General features: G+C 37.9%; 1 protein-coding gene across 1 annotated transcript in view; it reads right to left on the reverse strand.

The window, feature by feature from the left end:
- Anapc1 (anaphase promoting complex subunit 1) overlaps window positions 1–24,398 on the reverse strand; it is a gene marked incomplete at its 3' end in the record, with an annotated part of 89,460 nt that overhangs the window by 46,598 nt on the left and 18,464 nt on the right. Inside the window, 10 exon segments of the mRNA XM_017799944.2 lie at window positions 3,836–3,984; window positions 4,986–5,077; window positions 6,626–6,894; window positions 10,288–10,362; window positions 16,266–16,453; window positions 19,117–19,177; window positions 19,881–20,021; window positions 22,452–22,586; window positions 23,906–23,971; window positions 24,089–24,179. Coding sequence (XP_017655433.1) covers window positions 3,836–3,984; window positions 4,986–5,077; window positions 6,626–6,894; window positions 10,288–10,362; window positions 16,266–16,453; window positions 19,117–19,177; window positions 19,881–20,021; window positions 22,452–22,586; window positions 23,906–23,971; window positions 24,089–24,179 — 1,267 coding nt within the window.

Raw genomic sequence — 24,398 nt, forward strand, 5'->3', positions numbered from 1 at the left:
TCAATACCTGCATATTTTAAACTGTTAATTGTCTTGAAGAGGGTAGGATTGTCAGGCTACAATATCTTTGTTTACTAGATCTCCCTGGTTAACTCTAAACCCCAAAGAACTACAGCAATATCTGCTTTGAAAAAGAAAGAGAAAAAAACATAGATAAAGCAAAGGAAAAACCTCTGAAATGTTTAAAATATTTACTGCATAACAAACACAAAAATACAGGTTTTTAACCTCAGTTTTTAAATGTTAAATCACATTATTCAAAAATACCACAGTAATAAACAGAAATAAATCAGGCCTCTCTGTTAAAGGAGAAAACATAATAAAGTTCCTTGAAAATAACAGGTCCCCAAGAAAAGGTAGATCACTTCCTGACTTTCCCTTCCTTCATTTTAGCAAAGAGTGAACAGACAATACCATTCCCACTTAGACAACAGATAATAAACAATCGCCATAAGCCAGAAGGGACTAGTATGGGTTGCTGGAAATAGGCCATTTAGCTAAACATCAATTTTTGTAAAGTTAAATCTAATGACAAAGCCAAAAGCTTATCCACTAGCACCTTTGTTAATGTACTCGGTAACACTTTTCATGTGGAGCAGAAGTCATATAGGAATACACAGCATAAAACTAAACAAAGAAGAAATTCCAGAGAGGTACAATGAACATAGAAGCCAGTTTCACAGACACCACATCTGAGAATGCTGCATAATGGGAAAAACATTTGCAAATCACATATCTAGTAAGAAATTAATATTGGAATATATAAATTTCTACAGCAATTTTTAAAAAAAACTACAGTTCAAAAATAGTCCTTGTATTTGAAATGACATTTCTTTAAAGATATATAAATGGCTACTAAGCATATGAAAACATGCTCAGTATCACCAGTCGCTAGAGTGAAAATCAGAAACACAGTGAGAGCAAAGAATCGACGAATGCTTGCTCACCTTGCCCCTTTATCATTTATGGTCTATATAAAAGACCCACTTTACACTTACTAGGATGGCTGTAATTAAAAACAACAGACAATAACAAGTGTTGGTAAGGATGCAAAGACTAGAACACTCCCTCCTGCATTGCTGGTGGGAATGTAAAGTAGTTCAGCCAGTATGAAAAGACTGAATATTTCTGAAAAACTTAAAAATCAAAATTACAAGAGCAGAGACTTGAACAGACACTTATGTATCCATGGTTCACAGCAGCAGCATCCAAAACAGCCAAGTGTAAAAACAACCAAGTGCGTATCAGCAGACAGAAAGAACTGTGGCATAGCTACAAAACAGGCCAGTAATCAGCCTTTCAAAGAGAACTGAGTGTTGACAGATTCCACAACATGGATGAACTTTGAAGGCATTGTCTCAGTGAAATAAGCAGGAAGACAAATATTGCACAATTCCCACTCAAGGCAAATTTAAAGACTCAGAAAATAGAGGAAATGATTTAAGAGATAACAAACTTTTTCACAGTGGCTTATACCTATAATCCTGACACTCAGAAGGCTGAGGTAGGATTAGCTAGATCTTAAGGTTAGCCTGGCTCCAAGCTGAGTGTTCCAGGTTAGCCTGAGTTACTAAATGAGACTGTCATAAAACAAAAGTGTTACTTACACTGGAGAGTGTGATGGTCAGTACTGCCAACACCTAGGAGACAAGCTGCTGTGCACATGAAAGACTGTCTAGATTTAAGATTGTTTGAGAATGTCTGTGAGGGACTATCTTGATTATACTAATTGACATAAGTTTGGATGGGACCACTCCCTAGACAGGAGATACTAGAACATAAAAGATAAAGGGGCAAGCTGAGCAAGCATTCGTCGATTCCTTATTCTCTGTCCTTGACTGAATATAATGTGACCGAACCAACGGCTGCCTCTTTGACTTCCCCTACAAAATGGATTGTAACCTGGAATTCTGAGCCAAATAAATCTTTTTGTCTTTAAGTTGCTTTTGTGAGAGTATTTTGTCACAGTAACAGAAAAAGAAACTAAGGCAGGGTGCTGAAAAAGATAGTGGTAATGATTACATAATATGAATATATTTAATTTAGAAAAAAAAAAACCACAGAATCACTAAAGCCCTTTTCACCTCGAAGCAGAACAGAATGTAGAATAACAGAAAGGGGCAAGATATTTATAGTCTTCTAACTTTTGAAAGAGGGGATATAAGCAATATGAGTCTCTTGTAAGCTTGGGAAGACCCCATTTCTGGAAAGACTCCCATGAGTCAATACACATAGTCACTCACATAGTCAATACACATAGAAAGACTCCCATGAGTCAATACACATATGTTTGGAGGAACTCAAATTTACCAATGCTCTCTGGTTCTATATGAAAGTTTGAGGTTTGTGTTAACGATTCAAGATAAACAACATTCTAAAAATAAATATGTTTCTTTGAAAACTATTTCAGCAGGATTCTTTAATAAAGACAATGTGCATAGCTAGCAGACAGATCAATGAACCAGGAAGAAAGGTTCCCTCCACTGCAAGAAAGTAGTCAACAGATTTTGACAAAAGTACAAATGCCAAAAAGGAAGATTACTTCAACAAATGGTGCTGAAAAGAACTGAATATCCAAATGGAATAATAAAAACCTCAACGTAAATCTCACACCTTATACAAATGAACATAATTAGGCAGTCTAGAAGCTGAGGCAGGATCATGAGTTCAAGGCCACAAGAGCAGAGGCAGAATAATCACTCTGGAAAATAGTTAACAGTTTCTGTAAAAACTAACTACACACTTAGGATATAGCTCACCAATCCCACTCCTAGGCACTCACCCTAAGGAAATGAAAACTTATGTTGACATAAAAGTCTGTGCATAACTGCTTAAAGCATCTGTATTTATATTTGCTAAAAACTGGACCCCAACCAATTATCCCAAACAAAGAAGCTGACAGTGGTATATCTGCACAAATGCAGCAACAAATCAGCAACAGAAAGCTGTGAATCTCAAAATCACAAAGAATTTTAAGGAGGTGTTCCAAATGTTCAATATCCTAATTAAGATAGTAATGATGGAATCTGTGTATCTGCTGAAATGCATACAACTGTACAGTTTTTTAAAAACGGGATTTTACTATAATTTATAGGTGTTGGGGGACAGATCAATGAACCAGGAAGAAAGGTTCCCTCCACTGCAAGAAAGTAGTCAACAGATTTTGACAAAAGTACAAATGCCAAAAAGGAAGATTACTTCAACAAATGGTGCTGAAAAGAACTGAATATCCAAATGGAATAATAAAAACCTCAACGTAAATCTCACACCTTATACAAATGAACATAATTAGGCAGTCTAGAAGCTGAGGCAGGATCATGAGTTCAAGGCCACAAGAGCAGAGGCAGAATAATCACTCTGGAAAATAGTTAACAGTTTCTGTAAAAACTAACTACACACTTAGGATATAGCTCACCAATCCCACTCCTAGGCACTCACCCTAAGGAAATGAAAACTTATGTTGACATAAAAGTCTGTGCATAACTGCTTAAAGCATCTGTATTTATATTTGCTAAAAACTGGACCCCAACCAATTATCCCAAACAAAGAAGCTGACAGTGGTATATCTGCACAAATGCAGCAACAAATCAGCAACAGAAAGCTGTGAATTTCAAAATCACAAAGAATTTTAAGGAGGTGTTCCAAATGTTCAATATCCTAATTAAGATAGTAATGATGGAATCTGTGTATCTGCTGAAATGCATACAACTGTACAGTTTTTTAAAAACGGGATTTTACTATAATTTATAGGTGTTGGGGGAGAGAGGGAGGGAGAGAATTTAAATCAAATCTTGAAAGGAAAAGATCTAAGCCAGTCAAGGCTCTGAATACATACCAAGACAACCAGTCTGCTTCTTTGGCAAATCCCAGGAAGGTACGGATAGGGCGGCATTCCTTCCCCCTTCAAACAAGAGCTCACCCACTGATAAATACTTGGAGGCTCAGAAGTAAAAAAGGATGGATGATGCATAAATCCCATTTGACCTTTAAAATTACATAAATGTTTATAAAGACATATAAATGCATTGACAATAACACTTTATTATAAAGAGAAAGATGGTCATAGTACCTGTCCTTTCGAACCATCAAAATTGCATTTTTCAATATTGTCCAAAAAAAAAAAAAAATCATGCTTTCTGTCACAGTAAGTCCACTGTATTATATATAAATGTAAATGATTCCTGCCTTATTCCATCCTAAATAAAAATTTAGTAAATTATCATGCATAAAACATATAGACTTTCTAACCAGGAGCTGGGAACATGGCATAATAGGTAAAGATGCTTGCTGCCAAGCCTGAACACCTGAATTCAATCCTGGGTCCCTCACAGTAAAAGATATCAATTCTGAAAAGCTGTCCTCTGACTTCTACATGTAAGCAATGGTACATCCACATCCACATCCACATAAATTCATACATACACTCTTGAACACAAAATACGTAAATGTAATAAAAAAATTTAAAGAGCCCTACCAATTTTTTTTTTTTTTTTTGCAAAACTCTAAAGGTGAGAAAAGTAAAGGACACAAAAGATTCAGTTCTTTGAGCCCTTTTAGCACAATCTAGAACCAACACTACAGTGGCAGTAGAAAGAGCCTATATTTGTGCTGTCCCACACCTGATAACTGCTAGTCCTATGTGGCTACTGAGTATCTTAAATATGACCAGTACATTGAGAAACTAAATCATTACTCTTAATTAAGTTCAAGTAATACATGACTAATAGCTACTAAATAGACAACATAGCCTAGGTTAAAGCATCCTGTGGCACTGGAAACGCCTAAACTTTTCCAAGTCAAAACTTTTAGGTAAAGTTCCCCCTACACACTATAAAGTTATGGCTTACTTTATAACTCAGATGTCAAATATTACTAATTAAAATGTGTGTAAGAAATATATCCTCTGCTATTCACTGAGAAAGACACAAGAAAAGAAAGACACAAGATACAATGTGCAGAAAATCTGTAATTGTGTGAAGACTTACCTTGGTCAACTGTATACACTTGTCCAGTAGTTCTAACAAGAGATGGGTAGTCTCTATAGTAATAATCCATATAAGGTCCCAATCTTAAGTCCCTAAAACATGAAGAGCATACAAAAAAGAATGTATTATCGCCTTTTGCCTCATAGAGTTAAAAAGATTAGTAAGAGGAACTTTTTAATTTAAAAAACATGCTTATGAGAAATCTGAAATCTCAAGCGTCTTTGTACCTGGATTTTACAGTCCCCAGTGTGACAAATACAGCCGAACATTTCCTTTTTCTAGAAGAATTACATGAACATAAAAGTAGAGAAAGCTGTGTGACCTTTAGTCAGGAATCTCTATGGACTTCAGTATTCTCTTCTCAAAAATGGGAGCACACTGGCTCACTCTGAGGTCTCTTGATTATTTTTTGTTGCTGTTTGGTTTTGGTTCTCTGAGACAGATCAGTCTCCCTTTATACCCAAGGCTGGCCTCAAACTCAAAGCTCCTACCACAGACTCCCAAGTACTAGGTTTATAGGCATGTGCTTCCATTCCTGGTACTATGAAGTTTTAAAGATTAAATAATATATGTGGAAAAATATAGAGCATGGTAGCACACCTGTAAATCCTAGCATTTGAGAGGTTGAAGCAAGAACATCAACAGTTTAAGGCCAGCCACAGCTATACAGACCTTGCATTCAAAAAAAAGAAACACTTATAAAATACCTAACAGTACACAAATGTTTATTATTTCAGAGTCATGGTTAAAGTTAGAAATTAATAACTTTTTTTTTTTTTTTTTTTGGAGACATGCCCTGGCTAGCCTAGAACTCACTATGTAGATCAGGCTGGCCTTAAGATCCACCTGTTTCTTTCTCCTAGGTGCTGGGATTAAATGCATATGTCACCATATTCAGCCCTCCAAAACAATTTTTGTGACAGCAATGACTTCTCATAAATAAAACTGATCACCAAATACAAATCCCATGTTTCAGAAAAATATTTTAGGATCCTCAGGATCACAGAAGCCAGAAAATATGCTATAATCTGAACTAAGAGAATGAAATATCAAATTTAACTTAGTTACCACCAAGGGTCACAAAAGCCCAAATGACACCTAAGTGTGATCTTTGGCATCCAGTGCCAAAGGCTCCTAAAACCTCTGAGAGCTACTACAGATCTACTGTGCTGAAAGAAAAGCATGACCACAGAATGCAATGAACAAAACACAAAAGGAGCCCCAGCTAACATCTCCACTCAGGTTCGTAAACACAAACGGGGTCAATTTCCTCATCACTACAGCATTTTATATGTAAACCGTGATTTTCCAAAGAGTACAACAATGCATAAATGTAGGTATTATTATAGAGCACATGAGCACAGAATTTCTACCACAGTGTAGCCAATCTTCTTGTCAAAATGAAAAGCTCAGTAGGTCATCCCCATTTTATGACTTTCCATTAATCTTAGACAAAGGCTAAAGAGTGCAGCACAGCCAGCAGGCTCTCACACAACTAGTATCAACAGTTCTCTGGTTTCCAGAAGAGCTTTGGAGACCTGAGAAGGTAGACTGAAGAAATTTTCTTGCAATGTTCCTAAAATGTATGATAGGAAGTAAGTCCTAGAAGGACATCTGGGCAGTGTACAAACAGTATCTACCTTGCCAACTGAACAAGGAGGTCAACAAGGGAAGAAATTCCTTCTCCCATTAGAGTATTCAACTTAAGCTCTTCATAGACAAGGTGAAGAACAAAAAATATCGCAGGTATATGAGTAAAGAGAAGAGTAGAAGAATCCAGACTGAAGCTCTGTGAAAAATCTTCATCCTTCTTCTTTGAAACTTCCAAAGAACTCAAACATAAAGATCGGTTCAGAAGATGAGACTGCACATTCTTGTGGTAATCTGAATTCAGTAAGTATTCCCAGTCCTGAGAAGACCAAAAAGAATGGTATCTATTTATATAATGCCTTCTTTAAATGTCATTTTAAAAAGAACAGCAAATTAACTCAAAGTCCCCATCAATGTTCACATTAAATTATTCCAATATAAAAAATACATCATGGGGCTGGAGAGATGGCTCAGCAGTTAAGAACACTGAATGTTCTTGCAGAAGACCCAGGTTCAAATCCCAGCACCCACATGGCAGCTAACAACTGTCCATAACTCCAGTTCCAGGGGATCTGACAACCTCTTCTGTCCTCCACGGACATTGCACGACACGGGTGCACTTACCTACATGCAGGCAATATATGCATACACATAGAAATATAAAAATAATAAATATTAAAAAAATACATCATGATGTTTTAAAAAAATTGAAGAAACTACAAAACAGCCAACCAATTTCCAGATGTAAGCATTTGTCCTTTGGGAGAAACTGAAAGAGGAATTCTGAGGTGACTTCGGGCCAGGCTTTATGAAGCCAACAGTACAAAGCAGCTGGCAGAAGCGTATACAGGCAGCTTAAGTGACACTAAACTCATTTGCATATTGCTGTGTTCAATTACTATCGCTATCTTACAGGTTATAATTTGCTCAGGTTAATAATATAATCAAATAATCAACTGAATTTTATTTTGGCTTATTTAACTGCATTTTCTAAGTATTGGATCTATTTTGATTTCTAACTGTGATTTATCATATTCTGAAATGAAAATTAAGTCTTTTTATTTTATTTATTTTTAATTTAGGTGTATGTGTGTATTGCCTGCATGTAGATAAGTGCACCCATGTCGTGCAATGCCCGCGGAGGTCAGAAGAAGCTATTGGATCCACTGGGACTAGAGTTACAGACAGTTGTTAGCTGCCATGTGGGTACTGGATTCGAACCTGGGTCTTCTCCAAGAACAACCAGTGTTCTTAACTGCTGAGCCATCTCTCCAGAACCCTGAAATTTGAGTCTAATTTTATTTCCACACTTATGTAGTTTAGTCTAGATCCTGGATTTTACTGTTTTTTTTTAAACACTTTATACAGTATATTTTCTAATTTAAAATTAACGCTTAGACCAAATAAAGAACTAACAAGAAAAGATGCCCAAAATCCAAGTACTCAGAAAGTAGAGGCATGAGGATGAGGAGCTAGAAGCCAGCCTGGGGTATACTTTAAGTTCCAGGCCAAACTAGACTGTGTTGCAAGACCCTGTCTCAAACATGGATTGGTATACATGTATTGAAATACCATAACTACTACATAAATATGAATAATTGCTACTGCTTAGTCAAAATTTTATTAAACCGTGAAAGACATGAAATGCTAACTACCTTGATTTACTATTATATGGTTTACACATGTCAAGTTTTCAGCTATCCTCCATAAATAATATACAATTAAAAATAAAAATGCTGGGGATGTAGAGATGGTTCAGAGGTTAAAAGCACAGGTTTGCTTCCCAGCATTCACATAGCAGCTAACAACTGTCCCTGACACTAGTTTCAGGGTATCTGACACCCTCTTCTGACCTCTGCAGGCACTGTATGTATGGATACATTTATATACATGCAGGCAAAACACTCATACACACAAAATACAATAAATGTTAATTGAAAATTTTAAAAAAGGAAATATTCAATAAACATATATAACAAAGTTCATGTCCAGAACATGTAAGGAAATTCCATAGTTAAAACACAGGTAAAAGATTTCAACAAAAACTTGACACAAAAGATATAAAAGTAGCTAATCAGTAGAAGAAAAAGTACTTACCACATTATTATTCAACAGAGAAAGGTAAATTAAAATCACTAGGAGAAACTACACACTGGTGTAAAGGAGGAGAGTTGACAAAGGCAAATATTGGCAGACTTGGGTGAGGATTCTAATACATCTCTGGTCAGTGTCACAAGAAGTAACCAAAAGAGATTTTTGTCCAAGAAAACATATATGAACAAAGGGTTGTTGCTGAATGTTAAACAGATCTTTATTCATTTGTCAAAAAAATGGAAACAGCCTATATACACTCTCAGAAGAAGAAGCAAACTATGATATACCCATAGTACTCAGAACAAGCAACTAATACAACACTGCAGACAAAGCTCTAAAATATTATGTTGAATGAAAGAAACCTTATATATATATTAGGTTTATACATACTATATTACTTCATTTATATGACATGCTAAAACAAGCAAAACTAACATGGTGAAAGAACTCAAGTCAGTGCTTGCTTGAGAAAGAGGGAAAGGAACTAATTTAAAATGATACAAAGGGAAATAATGCAAATATTTTGTACTTTGATAAGAGTGTGAGTTACATAAGTGTGCATATGTTAAAACTGATAAAAAAAAAAAAACTGATCAAACTGAGGGCTGGAGAGATGACTCCACAGTTAAGAAAGCTTTGCTATCCTTGTAGAGAACCTGAGTTTGGTTCCTAGCATCCGCCATTGACAACCACCTATACCTCCAGTTCCAGGAGATCTGATATCCCCTTCTGGCCCCCGAGTGCACCCACACTCACAGCACACACACACACACACACACACACACACACACAATTAAAAATAAATCTTTTTTTAAAAAAACTGATCAAATTGCTAAAGTTAAGATCTGAGGATTTCCAGGCTAGAGAGATGGCTCATGGGTTAAGAGCACTGACTGCTCTTGCGAAAGACCCAGGTTCGATCCCAGCACCCACATGATGGCTAGCAACTGTCCATAACTCCAATTCCAGGGGATCCTATGCCTTCTTCTGACCTCCTCTGGCATTGCACTACATGGGTGCACTTACATACATGTAGGCAATACACTCATATGTACAAAATAAAAATACTTTTTAAAAAAAATTTTTTAAAAGATGTAATGATTTCATTTGTATAGACCACTTAAAATATATCATGGAATCTGACACACTCAAGCCTAAATCAGAGAAACTCTACATAAAAGGGTAAACACTAAACACTTGTCAAATAAACGATCAGTTACCAATAAAATATCTGTAATTCCATATTGAAATCATATAGCAATAATTAACTCATAGCAATTTTTAGATAATTAAAGATAAAATGAATAAATGATGACAGAAAACACAACAGATTCTACCCTTCAAATAACTTACTATTAACACAAGCACAGTTTTTAACCCTAACACGCTGGAGGCAGAGGCAGGCGTTATCTCTGTGATCAGCTTGGTGTACACCTTAAGTTCCAGGCCAGTCAAAGTTACACAGTGAAACTTTGTCTCAAACAAAATAAATAGTAAAATGATTAAAGCAAAGGATACTGGAAAAATAGATAAAAGGATAGGAATACCACAAACATGGGAAACCAGTACAAGTATCCATATATTAATTTATATCATGGAAACAAAACATAATGCTTACATCATCGGATCCAGTCTCAGAAGGCCTTGCTTTTTTGGGTGCAATGACAGGGGAAAGTGATCCTTCAAAGTCAAACTGAAAAATAATCCCAAGACAGAAGAAAAAATTTTAACTTTGTTACTGCTAACTAACTCAAAGTATTTATGTATAGGTTCCACTAATTATAGAAATTGAAAAAGTCAACAAAACATATTTTTTCACAAGGAAAAGTATAGTAGAAATATTTTTCTTCTAGGTCATCATGAAGAGAAAGTTAAACTGTATGTGTAAACCATGGAACACAGTACTTGGGCTGACAAGAACTCAACTTTGTCATTTTCCTTCCTCTTCTTCTGTGATGGATGATGCAAATTACAACTCCACCTTTAGTGACATATCCACAACAAAGTACCAAAAAATCATGTAAGGAGTCACTGGCAATATTTTATACTCTCTATTGCATTACAGAAATGAAAACAAAAAGTGGGTAAATCTGCCAGGGTAGTCCCAGCACTCAGGAAGCAGAGGCAGGCAGATCTCTGCGAGATTGAAGCCAGTCTGGTATGCATATCCAGGAGCTACAGAGAGATCCTGTCTCCAAAAAAAAAGGGGTAAATCTGAACAAAGCAACTACTGAAAATGCACACCACAAAACCTCATTTGCCATGAAGACCATTTCCTCCCAAGATTTGATTTTGAAGACAAAAGATAACAAAAGTTTATCTATGTGACTTTATCAAGAAATGTTGAAGCAATTCAGCCTCAAGAAATCACTTTCAAGCCAGGTGGTAATACAAGCTTACAGCCTTAACTACTAGGAAGACTGAGGCAGGAGGACTGCTTGAGTGCAGGAGCTCAGGACCAGCTTGGGCACATAGTGAGATGCCATCTGTTTAAGAATAAAAAAGGATTTTCTTATGCACAACTTCAAACTACCATACAACATGAAAGTCAGTGGACCAGGTCTTTCTTTATAAAAGTACAGGTATTCAGTCCTCCCTACAACACAGGAACCTGGGTTCTCTGCAAGAGCAGCTGGTGTCCTTAACCACTCAGCCATCTCTTTAGCCTCAGACTAAAGAACTTTAAATGCCCCTCAAAACAGACTTTCCTCCTCAAATGCCAAAAAGCATACATAGAAATGGTCAAGGAATATTGAGATTTGTTAGAAGACATTGTCTAGTCCTAGTTTTAAGAAAATACAAGTCTGTAATCTCTGTAATTCAGTTTATCAACAAAACAAAGATTTCTACAAATTAAAAAGTAACTTGGGAGCCAGGGGTGGTGGCACACGCCTTTAATCCCAGCACTTGGAAGGCAGAGGCAGGTGGATCTTTGTGAGTTCGAGGCCAGTGTGGTCTACATAATGAGTTCCAGAACAGGTGGGGCTACAAGGAGACCCTATCTCAAAAAGACAAAAAAAAAAAAGTAACTTGGGAGTTATTTACAAAGATGAATTGAGAAACAGTCAAAAGTTAGGCACTGGTGGAGCTGGAGAGATGGCTCAGCGGTTAAGAGCACTGACTGCTCTTGGAGAGAACCCGGTTCTATTCCCAGTACCCACATGGTGGCTACAAACCGTCCTTAACTCCAGTTCCAGGGGAATTGGAAGCCCTCTTCTGACCTCCGCAGCATTGCACGACACGGGTGCACTCACATACATGCAGGCAATACACTCGTACACATAAAATAAAAATAATAAAATACTTTTTAAAAAGTTAGGCACTGGTAACTGCTCCTGGGCTAGGTTTCTTTGCCTTTCAGTAGGGGCCCAGACCTTTGCAGACTGTCTGAGAGTGCCTGGATCCAGCTTCTGCATGATTGTGCAAAGCTCATCCCCCTACAATGAGACAGTATGTGGTCCCTCTCACTGTTCCAGAGCTAGGCTTACGCAATGGAGTTCTACACAGCAGTAAAGATGAAATAACGAAATTTGCAGGTAAATGGATGGAACTAGAAACTGTTATACTGGGCTGGAGAGATAGCTCACTGGTTAAGAGCACTGGTTGCGCTTGCAGAGGCCCTGGGTTCAAGTACTAGCACCCACACAGCAGCTAACAATTGACCATAGCTCCAGTTCCAGGGAATTTGATGCCCTCTTCTGATCTCCGCAGGCACTGCACAATGATGCAGGTACACTTACATACATGCAGGCAAAACACTCATACACATAAAATAAATATTATAAATAAAATATTTAGGGCTGGAGAGATGGCTCAGCAAGAACATTTGCTGTTCTTCCAGAAGACCCAGGTTCAATTCCCAGCACACACATGACTGCTAACAACTGTCCTTAACTCCAGTTCCAGGGGATCTGACGCCCTCTTCTGGCCTCTGTAGTCTTTGCACGACACAGGTGCACTTATATACATGCAGGCAATACACTCATACACATAAAATAAAAATAATAAATAAAATATTAAAAAGAAGAAACTGTTATATTAAGTGAAGTAACACAGACTTGGAAAAATAATGTATGTTCTTCATTTGTGGATCCTAGCACCAAATCCTTATATGAGAGTATCCTGATTTAACTGCAGGAACCAGGAGAATGGAAAGTAACCAGGAAGGTAAAGGGAAAGAAGGAACCTGAGAGAGAACAACAGTAGGAGACAGGTGTTACTAAGAGAGAAATGTGTAAAATGGGAGTAGTTAAATGGGAGGGAGAGAGGGGGGGTTATACAAGGAACTATGTGAATAAAGGGGAAGAAGGAGCTCAAGAGAGGTGAAGCCATCCCAGATAGGAATTATCAAGGGAGAAATGGGTAAACAGGGCACTTTAAACAGAGAGGCAGTGGAGGGAGCATTAGACAGGGAGAGAAAAAGGAGAGATAAATAATGCCTAACTAGTATAAAAATCCAGAGGGAATCATATTAGTCCAGTGACCTACTGAAAAATTACACATATGTATCTCTCTACATTAGTCCACGTGTATAGCTGAAGGCTACATAACAAGAAACAGTACCAGACAGGAGACATCTTCCTTTGAGTTGTTCGCCAGGGTAGTCCAAGAGACTCCCAAAATTATACAGGTTATTGCTACAGTCCTTGCTTACTTCTCAGAACTTGAAGGTTACACCCTATTGATGAAGACAGGACATACCTTGGACACAGGATTTAGAGCAATGGAGCTGGAACTGACCTGGAAGCCACCTTCCCTGAAGGCTAGCTCTCACACTTTCGGAGAGCACTATGCAAACTACTAAGGGAGAACATCAATCAACGGTCCAACTCCAGCTTCAAGGCCTAAAAACCACATCAAAGTCTAGCACAGCAAACGACATAGGTACAGTAGTGGCACTTTTATCTTGGGGGTAATCAACAGCTACCTAATTGGACTTAAAGCCCACTCAATGGGAGGAAACTCATGTGTGGGACTTGTAAACCCAGCCAAATACACATAGCTAGAGAGAGCATGATTTTAGAGAAAATCCCAAGGCTGTCACTTCCCTAGATAAATATAATTTCTTACTATGTGCAAAAAAATGGATCCTTAAATTTACAGACAAGTATCCCAGTCACCACACATCAAAGAAGCTTCTTTTTCAACAGACAAGAGATTATTACAGAGTTCTACAACTGGTCACACACAGAGATTGTCTGTAAATTGGCCAAGCCTAAGTGGCACATCTACGATGTAACCTCTACACCTAAGGCTCACAGAACATAGAACTAGGAATGAAGAGAACACTAAAGCATCTTTCAATTCTCATCAATGAAGTGCCCTCATGCCACAGTGGGTCAGGAACACAAAAGGTCACAAAGGGCCAAAACATAGAGAATCAGAGTCACCAGAGTGTGGGTCCTTGGACAGGACTCCTATATTAAAATCCACCCACACAGGGCTCAGGACTCAGTGCCAGAAGAGGGGGCAGAAAGATTCTAAGGCCCAGGGAGGAAGGTGCATGACCATACGGAAATGGAATCCTACAGGTTCCTGGGAGCCTTCTCATATGAACCTACAGCAATGGTGTCGGCATGCACAACACCCATGCAAACTCAAGCAGACAAAAAAGCCAGCACAGAACTATGGAAATGGACAGCAGGCCCCAGTCTTAGTCGAAGAATTAGTGGTAGTTGATTACTGTTGAGTGACGAAGAGCTGGTCTTGTTAAAAGGAGAGATTGTACATAGGCTGACTAGACCTCAGTGGATAAACTTGCACTGAGGGAAATCTGGAGACACTAACTTGACATGATAGGCCTTAACACAAATGACAGACTATATGCATGCAGTGGGGTGGGGGGGGGTCAATGGGAAAGGAGATATAGATGATTTAGATGTTCTGTAAGAAATACACAAAAATTCAATACAAATTAAAAATATTTTTTTTAAAAAGTCAGGCACTGGTAACACACGGCTTTAATTTCAGTATTTGGAACACTGGGGCAAGAGTATGGTGAATTCATGGTCAGTCTGGGTTACATAGTAAGACTCTGACTCAAAAATAAAATAAAATAAAAAAGTGAAATGTGCTTTAATGAAGTCTAAAGACTCAATAATTTTAAGTACTAGTAAAACGCTTTTAAGTACTGAGTAAGCCTTAGTATTACTCCAGACTGTGAATAAAGCATGCCTATTATTAAGCTTATCTTTTAGGGTCTCTGAGTGCTCTATCACCAAGTTTGCAAGCACTACATTTTTTTAATTATTTATTTAATAAACACAAACTTAGAAGACGCATTTCATTACAACAGCATTGACATATTCAAAAACAATTTCCTGAGCTAAGACACATCTCTTCCAAAATTGGCTGTAAATTTTTAGGTTTACAGTTGAATTATTATAGTTATACAATATTGTACTCAGTATAAACCCTATAAGATATAAAATTAAATAAATGAAGTTTTAATCTTTAAAAAAAGATCTCCGTTTCATTATTAAAATACATAGTTTCATACAGAAAAGTTCATTTTTAATGCAATTGACACTAAGATGTTTGCACATGCATTTCTAATCTCTATATATCAGATTATTACTAGGTGGTAGGTAGACTGCATTATCAAAACCTCAGATGCTCATAAAAGTCTGCACTATTTGGAATCCCTTAGGAGACAAAGCAGTTGCTGCTGTGGAAACTGCATTTTTTCAGAACCGCTAAAAGCACCTCATCCAGATGAGTGAAAAACAAAACTAATCATTTATTTTTAATAACTACATGATTAGAAGCATTTCACTACAGAATTAATATATTCAGTAACACACTCCAGAGTAAGATTACATCTCTTTCACAAGTGGGTGCAAGTGTCTAGGTTCACAGTTGAGTTAATACAGTTATCCTGGGTTTTTAACCAGAGCAATAGCATGATCACATTTGCCTTTTTGAATGTTTTAATGTATCTGTTACAGAATAAATAGATTGTAGGTGGTAAAAACAGGAGCAGATAGATTAGGTCCTGGGGGATTGCAGTAGTTTAGGTGAGAAACACTGCTGATGGCAGCAGGGAGGCAAAGTCAATGCACTTATAGGAAGCAGAGTTGAAAGGATCTGGTAACCATGCAATTTCCATGCTTCCTCCTCAAATATACATTTTTTAAATTTGTTAACTTTTTTTTGTGTATCACACAGAACATCCCAAACCATCTTATTCAATTATACACCCACTTCCCAGATGGCACCCTCCCACATCCTCCCTCCCCCCACTAGAGCCCTTATACTCTGATATCCCTGCTATTGTCTGCTGTTGTCGGCACCTCCAGCCATTCCCCACTACTTGCCCTTCTGGTGAATCTAGTCAGGCTATCTAGAGGTCTTTGTTTTAGGAGGGTCAGCTGTTCCTCATCTAGCAGCAATCAGTTGTCAATATTCCTTTAGATAAGATTGGGGTCTGCTGTTCATTTTCCCAGTTCTATTCTGGGTTACTATCTGGGAGCCCCTTTGGCCACCCTGGCCAACAACTCAAAAAAAGGTATCTCCTATCTGAGATTGTTGGCAAGCACTACATTTTTAATAACATTTATAGTAGAATTCATGAAGAAAGCAATTTCAATTACTTACATTTCGTGTCCATGCTAAACGGTCTGTGTTATAACCCATCATGTTCAGGAGACAGATGACAAATAAATTCCACTCTGAATGATAACTGGGTCCCCCTGGAGCACTGTGGACATTGTACCACTTGACAAGCATCTGAACAGCTATTTCTTTTGGCAGGATAAACTTAATTGCTTGCAGACATGTTTGTACTATTAAAAGCAAACATTCATTTTAGTGTGCTTCCTATGTGTGTACTTCTTTGTTCTTTTCAAATACAAAGTTTAAAATTACTACTATGTAAAGCTAGTCACTACGCAAAGAGAACTGTCAGAAAGGAGCCAATCATATACAAATATTACCTCACCAATTATCAATCGTTGTAACTTTAAAGCAACTACTGAATTCAGTAAGGCTCAAAGGAAACTGGAGGTAGCTACCTGATCCCTAATCTGGCATTAGAAATAAGGTGAGCAGATAGCCCAGTTCTTTTGAGACAATCCTGATTTACACCCACTGCCCAATGTAAATGTTGTAGTTTACTCTATGGAAAAACATACAAATTTCTTCATCAATAAAAGTAAGTATAATATTCAATAGAGGCATCTAGCAACAGCAATGCTTAGGTAGCATCACAGGAGGTTCTACGTGAGTGAACATTTCTGTTAACCAAAGCTGTAACTTTCAATTTATAAAGTGTCATAAATGAGCTGGGCATGGTGGCGCACGCCTTTAACTCCAGCACTCGGGAGGCAGAAGCAGGTGGATCTTTCTGAGTTCAAGGCCAGCCTGGTCTACATAGCAAGTTCCAGGCCAGTTGGAGCTATAGGGAGACCCTGTCTCAAAAAAATAAAGTGTCACCAGGCGTGGTGGTGCACGCCTTTAATCCCAGCACTCAGGAGACAGAGGCAGGTGGATCTCTGTGAGTTCAAGGCCAGCCTGGTCTACATAGTGAGTTCCAGAACAGCTGGGGCTACAGGGAGACCCTGTCTCAAAAAGACTAAAATTAAATTAAATTAAAAAAATAAAAAATAAATAAATAACTAGTCATAAATGGATTAGGGTAAATGCTATGTAATCTATATTATTATTAACAATGTAGAATTATTGGCGTGAACATCAGTTACAGCTGAGAGAGGCAAAAGTACTGCTTACCATAAAGGGCACAGACCTGCTTTCAGAAGTGAATGAGTCCAAACAGTAGCATTTTTCATTCTTGTAACCTCTCTCTGGAGCACCTCCCCTCCCAAATAACTGTCCCCAATGTCATCCTAAGCACTATACCCTATTCTCTCTTCTCGTCAATTTGCTACGTGAGCACAAAGATCAGAAGCAAACAGCTATACATGTTGGGAAACCAAATAAGTATGACATAATCAAATGCAAAGTTAAATGTAAACAAGATGCTGCACAGGAACTATTCATAAGAAACTATTTGCATCAACCACGTGGCTTCTAAATGGCTATAAAGGGTGAAGCTTTGTTTTTATTTATTGTATTTCCTCCCTTATTTACATTTATTCATTTTTGGGGGGTAAAAGAGTGCATGCCAAAGCACATGTGTGGTAGTCAGAGGACAATTTGTAGGAATGCGTTCTCTTCTTCCACCTCGTGGGTTCTACGTTTCAATGTCATCAGGCTTGGCTAGGTGTTTCATGTTCCTCCCTCTGACCCACCCCCACCCTTAAAAAAAAAAAAGATGCTGCCTAGGTGGTTGGAACTCACTTTTTAGACCAGGATGGGCTCAAACACTCAAACAGAGAGACCTGACTGTCTCTACCTCCAAGCTGGGATTAAAGGCATGTGCAACCACACCTGGCTCAATGTCTTATTTGGGCTGTTAAATTTTGAAACTAAAACATGTTATCAATGTCCTATCACATAAACATCCTTTTCTTATGTTTGTTGGCAGTCTTCCAATTCTAACATTCTGTTTACCATTCTGTTCAGAAACCTCCACTAGTATCTTCCAAACGCATTTCAGTAATAATTGAAGCAGACTCCAATGATTTATTATAATAGCTCTAGTTACATTTTGAATATAATACTCTTTTACTCCATCAAAGTAATTATGTTAATTTTATAATTTATCCGAATACTGAGAAATTTATTTTAGGATTGAAAACACTATTAAATATGCCAGGAAATATTTTAATTGCTTCTCACTTCTTAGTTTTTCTTTAAAAAGAAAAACTTTTTATGTTCCCCACTAACTTTACATGACAGACCTTAACAGAAACGACAGAAGGTATGAATTCTGGGGGTTTGGGGGTGGGGGACATTTGTGGGACAGTGCCAAAGGGGAAGGGGGTATAAAGATGATTTTCTGTATGAAATACACAAAAATTCAATAAACTTTTTTCTAAAAAAGCATGTCCCCATAGCATAACTTCCAAGGCACAAGAGTCTCAGATTCTGGCTGCTATGGCACATGCCTGTAGTCTCAGGGAACTAAAAGGAACTAAGAGACTGAGGCAGGAGAATTCCAACTTCAAGGCCTGCCCAGGCTATAGAGTGAATTCAGGCCAACTTAGTGAGCGCCTATTTCAAAACAAAGAGTGATTAGGATTCAGTTTAGTGACAAAGCCAGACTTTAGCTAATCCCTAGCACCGCACCAAAAAAAAAAAAAAAACCCTTCTAGAAACAGGGTTGGCATCTCATTTAACTGTACTGCAACTTCAGAGATGTGGAGAAGACCTAGCAAAGTACTCTTCAACTGTCTACTACAGTCTGCAAAATGAAAAGCCTGACTCAAGGGCTTGAAAATGGACCAAATAATCTGTAAGCCTCAATTATCAATGTAAATGAGCAATTACTCTGAAAGTAATAAATCAAACTGGAAACATGTAAGAGAGGCCTGCGTCTCAATCGTACCTAATTCAGAGGTGGCAATTTCAGGAATTGTGATCCTGACCATGGAGCCATTACTCAGTTCCTAGTGAAAAGAACACAAACAAGAAAGAAAAAAAAAAAAAAAAAAAAAAGAACAATTCTGAACATTCTAAGTCTCTGAAAGTTCAAAAAAATAATCTGTAATTTATAACACTGCTCACCTGAAAGCAAAATTCAATAAAATAAACTGCATTTTTTAAAGAGATAAACATTTCCAAACAAATATGTTTATTTGCAAAATACATTCAAAATTTTTGTCTTAATAAAAACTAATAGACACCATCATCAAAGAGGTGACTTACTTTCACTGTAAAGACAAAAGCATATAATTGAATACCTTAACATGCTTGTTTTCAATAAATTTTAACAATATAGAAACTTTAGAAAAACATAAGCAGAATTAAAGTAAAATAATACAAAAATTACACATTAAAGTGTATTTTTAAAATCATGAGACATGGAGTCGGCAAGATGGCTCAACGGGTAAAGGCACTTGCCACACAAATTTGGCAACCTGAGTTTGAGTCCTACAACCCACATAAAGGTAGGAGAGAACTGACACCACAAAGTTGTCCTCTGACCTCCACATGCATGTGTACAGCCCACTCCCACCCACACACAGTTTTTTTTTTAAATCCTGAGATGTTTAGTTTCATTTTTTGCACAAAATTTTACCTTCTGACAAATCTGAATAATCAGTCAAATAATTCTTGGAAAGCTACCTGATCTTTTAAAGCTATACTTACTAGAGTAACTCTGTTATGAACAGGATCTCTAACAGAATGAATGTAAGTTCCAAGCTGTTGGAAAGTACAATCCTCATTGTAGAGAGAATCATGAAGTTTTGAAGAATCCCTCAGTTCTGGAACAGGGGACAACAGAACCGCCTATAAAAAGTCATAATACAACATAGATAAAGTACTTCTTGAAGAATTAAAGAACTTAGCTATATTTTTGTACATGATCCAATACTTCAACTCATTGTGTTCCAGAGATAATGAAGTACCTCAAAGCAGACCAAGGTCTTCATAGGTAACATCTGACTAACGGCACTGGAAAGCTATGGAGGCAATCTGGACTGAAGGGATCAAGGTCTAAGCAAGAGGAAAACCTAGGAGCTGGGGCAGGGGGCACACAACATTGCTACAGTGCTTTTTCTGATCTGGGTAGTTGTACTTTTGAGGCTGGGGAGGGGTGGCAGGTGCACAGGCTGAGTCATGACTTGGGGACCTAAAAATCCAGAGAGAAGAGCTACAAGGAAAAGTGAAGAAATTAGACCACTAGTGAGTACCAGTTCTCCTATAAACAAATATTTGAATATAAGGACAGAAATTATTTTACAGACAGGCAAATGAAAACTCTAAATGGCCTTTTTACTAACACAGGTGCTTCCAATCTTAAGTTTCTAGTCATGATTACTGACCTTTTCTGTATTCATACAATTCAAATTACAGGCTATCTTTAAGCAAAGATTTTATCAAAATTGAGAGCCAATGAAGCTTGAAACTTATGGCTGCTTTCTATTCCAACAGTTACCTGGAAAACCAACTCCACTACTCTTAACTCTGGCACAATCTAGCGGAGAAGCAGCAACTCCATCTGCAGATATGTTAAACTATGTTTCCTGGGACCTGACAGCAAAAGACACTAATACCTAGGTTAATGAATTCCTTAAAAAAAAAAAAAAAAAAAAAAAAAGTAAAGCATTTTTTATCACAAAAGATGTGTACCCATCTATATAATGATTACAGAACTATCTTCCCAATCAGTAAAGTTGCTATAAGCCCTTAAATATGATAATACTGACAAAGCACTTAGTGCCTAGCATGTAGAAAAACTCTCAAGAATTATTACTACTACTTCATCCCACTCTCTGTCCTGTCTCACCCAACACACTACTTACTGTAGTCTTACTGTAGTCTTGTAGTCTTATGTGTTACAAGATGGAGATATATGCACTTAAAAGAAATCTTCCAGCCGGACATGGTGACTGGCTAAGCCAGTATGGTGTTTAATCCCAGAACTCCAGGGGCAGAGGCAGAGGCAGGTGGATCTCTGTGAGACCCTTGTCTACATAATGAGTTCCAGGCCAGTTAGGGCTACAGTGAGACCATGTCTCAAAACTAACAACCAAAAAAAAAAAAAAAAAGAAATAAACCAACCAGGTGGGCACCTTTAATCCCAGCACTGAGAACACTCAGGAAGCAGAGGTAGACAGATTTCTGTGAGATCAAGACCAGTCTGGTCTACATCGTGAATTCCAGACCAGCTGGGGCTACAGGGAGACCCTGTCTCAAAAACACACAAAAACAGAACATCCTATATGGGTGTAGTGGTTCATACCTATAATCCCAGCAAGAAGGAGGTAAAGGCAGGGGAATCAGGACTACAAGGTCATCCTAGGCCAGATTGAGGTCAGCCTGGGCTACACTGTCTCAAAAAAAAAAAAAAAGGAGGGGGGGTTCAACAGTGAGGAGCATTGACTGCTCTTGCAGAGGACCCAGGTTCAGTTCCCAACATCCATATGGCAGTGAACAACTGCCCCTAACTCCAGTTCCAGGGGATCTGATGCCCTCTTCTGGCCTCCATGTACATTATACAACACAGATGCACTTATATACATGCAAGCAATATGCTCATAATATAAAATAAAAATAATAAATAAGGGGCTGGAGAGATAGCTCAGCAGATAAGAACAATCAGTGTTGTTCTTGCAAAACACTCAGGTTCAAATTCTAGCACCCACATGGTAACTAACAACCGTCTGTAACTCCAGTTCCAGGGGATCTGATCTGTCCTCTGTGGGCACCACATGACATGGGTGCACTTACATACATGCAGGCATTATACTCATACACATAAAAAAATTAAAATAATTTTTAAAAACAGAAAGAAAAATCTTTTGCTCTCTCCTGCCTGCTTTTGCCCCAAATGCCCTTTTCTATTTCCAGATACTCTACTTATCCTCAAGATTCAGGTCAAGAGAGACATGCTTCTCAGAGAGGAGACTCTGCTTTTACCTTGCCATCCAACAGGATGCATATTCCCTTTGATCCTCATTCACAAGTCTTAACAGGCTACCCTAAATTATAGTTTCTTATGCAGACAGCACACCTTCTAAACAGAGAACAACTTTCATCTCTAAACCTTTGAAGAGCTCTACACTCAGTACTAGAGAGGTCAGCATATGGTTAAGATCATTTGCACTTGAAAACACTTGTCTATATATTACCTAAAATTAAGTTTAAAAAGATAGAAAGAACTAGTATTTGTTTAAATTACTATCAACTTCTGACAACACCTAATCTATGTCTTACCTCATCCATTGATCCAAGTAGTTTACTGAGTGGCTTGGGAGTACTAACACCATCAAGTGGTGTACTAGGCCGAGGCATGCTGCTGGACATAGTCAGAGAAGGAGCTGGAAGTCCAGGAATGAAAACCTTTCCTACCTTTGAGTGATAAAAATATGGGGGAAAAAAAAAAAATTGGCCTTAATGAATAGATCATAACCTCAAGTAAAATGTTTAGGAAACTTTCTTTAGGTATGTCAAAATTTGTGCTCACTAAACACAACTAAATACCAAATAAAATTCTTATTTAACAATTGTTCAAATTCTACCACCCAATTGCTAATACCTCACTATAATTTCTTTTGAATGATTCAGAAAAATATTTTTGCAGGAAAGCAAGGGGGGGGTTCAATATAGTCAAGATATTATGCAAAATCCAAGCCAGCCAGCATACCTTTAATCCCAGCACTCCAGAGGCAAAGGCAAGCAGATATCTGTGAGTCCAAGGCTAGCCTGGTCTACATAGAGTTCTAGGTCAGCTAGGGCTACAGGGAGATCCTGTCTCAAAAAACAAAGAAGGCCGGGCATGGTGGCGCACGCCTTTAATCCCAGCACTTGGGAGGCAGAGGCAGGCGGATCTCTGTGAGTTCAAGGCCAGCCTGGTCTACATAGTGAGTTCCAGGACAGCTGGGGCTACAGGGAGACCCTGTCTCAAAAAAACCAAAAAAAAAAAAAAAAAAATCCCCACATAGTATATCTATGTAAGTCAGAGTCATGTCTGTGACTTTCTTTAGGTAAAAACTCAAAAACAAAGGAAAGTAAGCAAATTCTTCTTTAGTAATATAAATTGCAGAAAGTAACAAAAATCAAGAGACTGAGTTACTGGAAAAGTCATATATGGGAAGGAGATGGGAGTTGCATTCAGAAGGGAAAATAATGAAGACACTGGCAGGCCAGACATGTTGACAAATGCCAACAATGTAACTGCTGGTAATCCCAGCAATTAGGAGGTGAAGGCATGAGGATCCCAAGACCAATGCCAGCCTGCAATACTTAATGAGGCCCTGACTCAAAAGCAAAATAATTATTTGATAAAAAATAAAGATGGCCTAAAACTCACCATGCAGACCAGGGTGGGCTCTGACTCACAGAGATCCATCTGCCTCTACCTCCCAAGTACTGGAATTAAACCCCATGCCCAGCTCAAAACTTTATTTTTAAGAATCCACCTATACTCAATAAAAGTATCCCATTCATTGGTAACAAGTTCACGGTGTCAATGCATTTAACAAGTGAGCCCTAGTCCAACTTAAGACTAGCTTACACAATTAATTTCACTTTCAACTTAACAAGAATTGTCGCCTTCCTTAGCACACTAGGCAGAATGACAGACTCCTGCCAACCTGTGCAGGCAGGAGCAGAGCACATTTTATACAGTGAACACAGTTCTGCCCAAGCATGAAGCACTGCTTACTTACCCGAACCACTCCCGTGTACAGCACCAGGTTCCCATTGCCTTCCAGAACCAACATGGTATCTATCTTCTAAAAAGAGACAAAAATATTCCCATTTCATTCTGAGTAAATTAACACAATTTTAGGCTGAAAAAATCTATAAAGCATAGTAATTTTCCACTTCGCAATAAATGTATCTGCATTTACCTCCACTGGTGCTGCATCCTTTGCATGTATGTTGGTGACAGAGCCAAAGATGAGCTGGGTCTTATCATTACTCTCTTGAAACTTTACACAGCTATATATTAAAATAAAAAAAGAAATGAGCTACCAATAGATATAACAATCTGCACAAGTCTTCAGAGTACCATGTTGAAGGAAGAAAGACTTTAAAGGATGTATACTATGTGGTTCCATTTATGTAACATTCTCAAAGGGTAAAATTACAGAACTGGAAATCAAGACTGTGCTTACTAGGGGTGGGAAAAGAGGGGTTGCCAGTAGGACTATGGGATAA

The sequence above is a fragment of the Nannospalax galili genome, unplaced genomic scaffold, assembly GCF_000622305.1.
Source record: "Nannospalax galili isolate Female #2095 unplaced genomic scaffold, S.galili_v1.0 scaffold1941, whole genome shotgun sequence".
Taxonomy (NCBI): Eukaryota; Metazoa; Chordata; class Mammalia; order Rodentia; family Spalacidae; genus Nannospalax; species Nannospalax galili.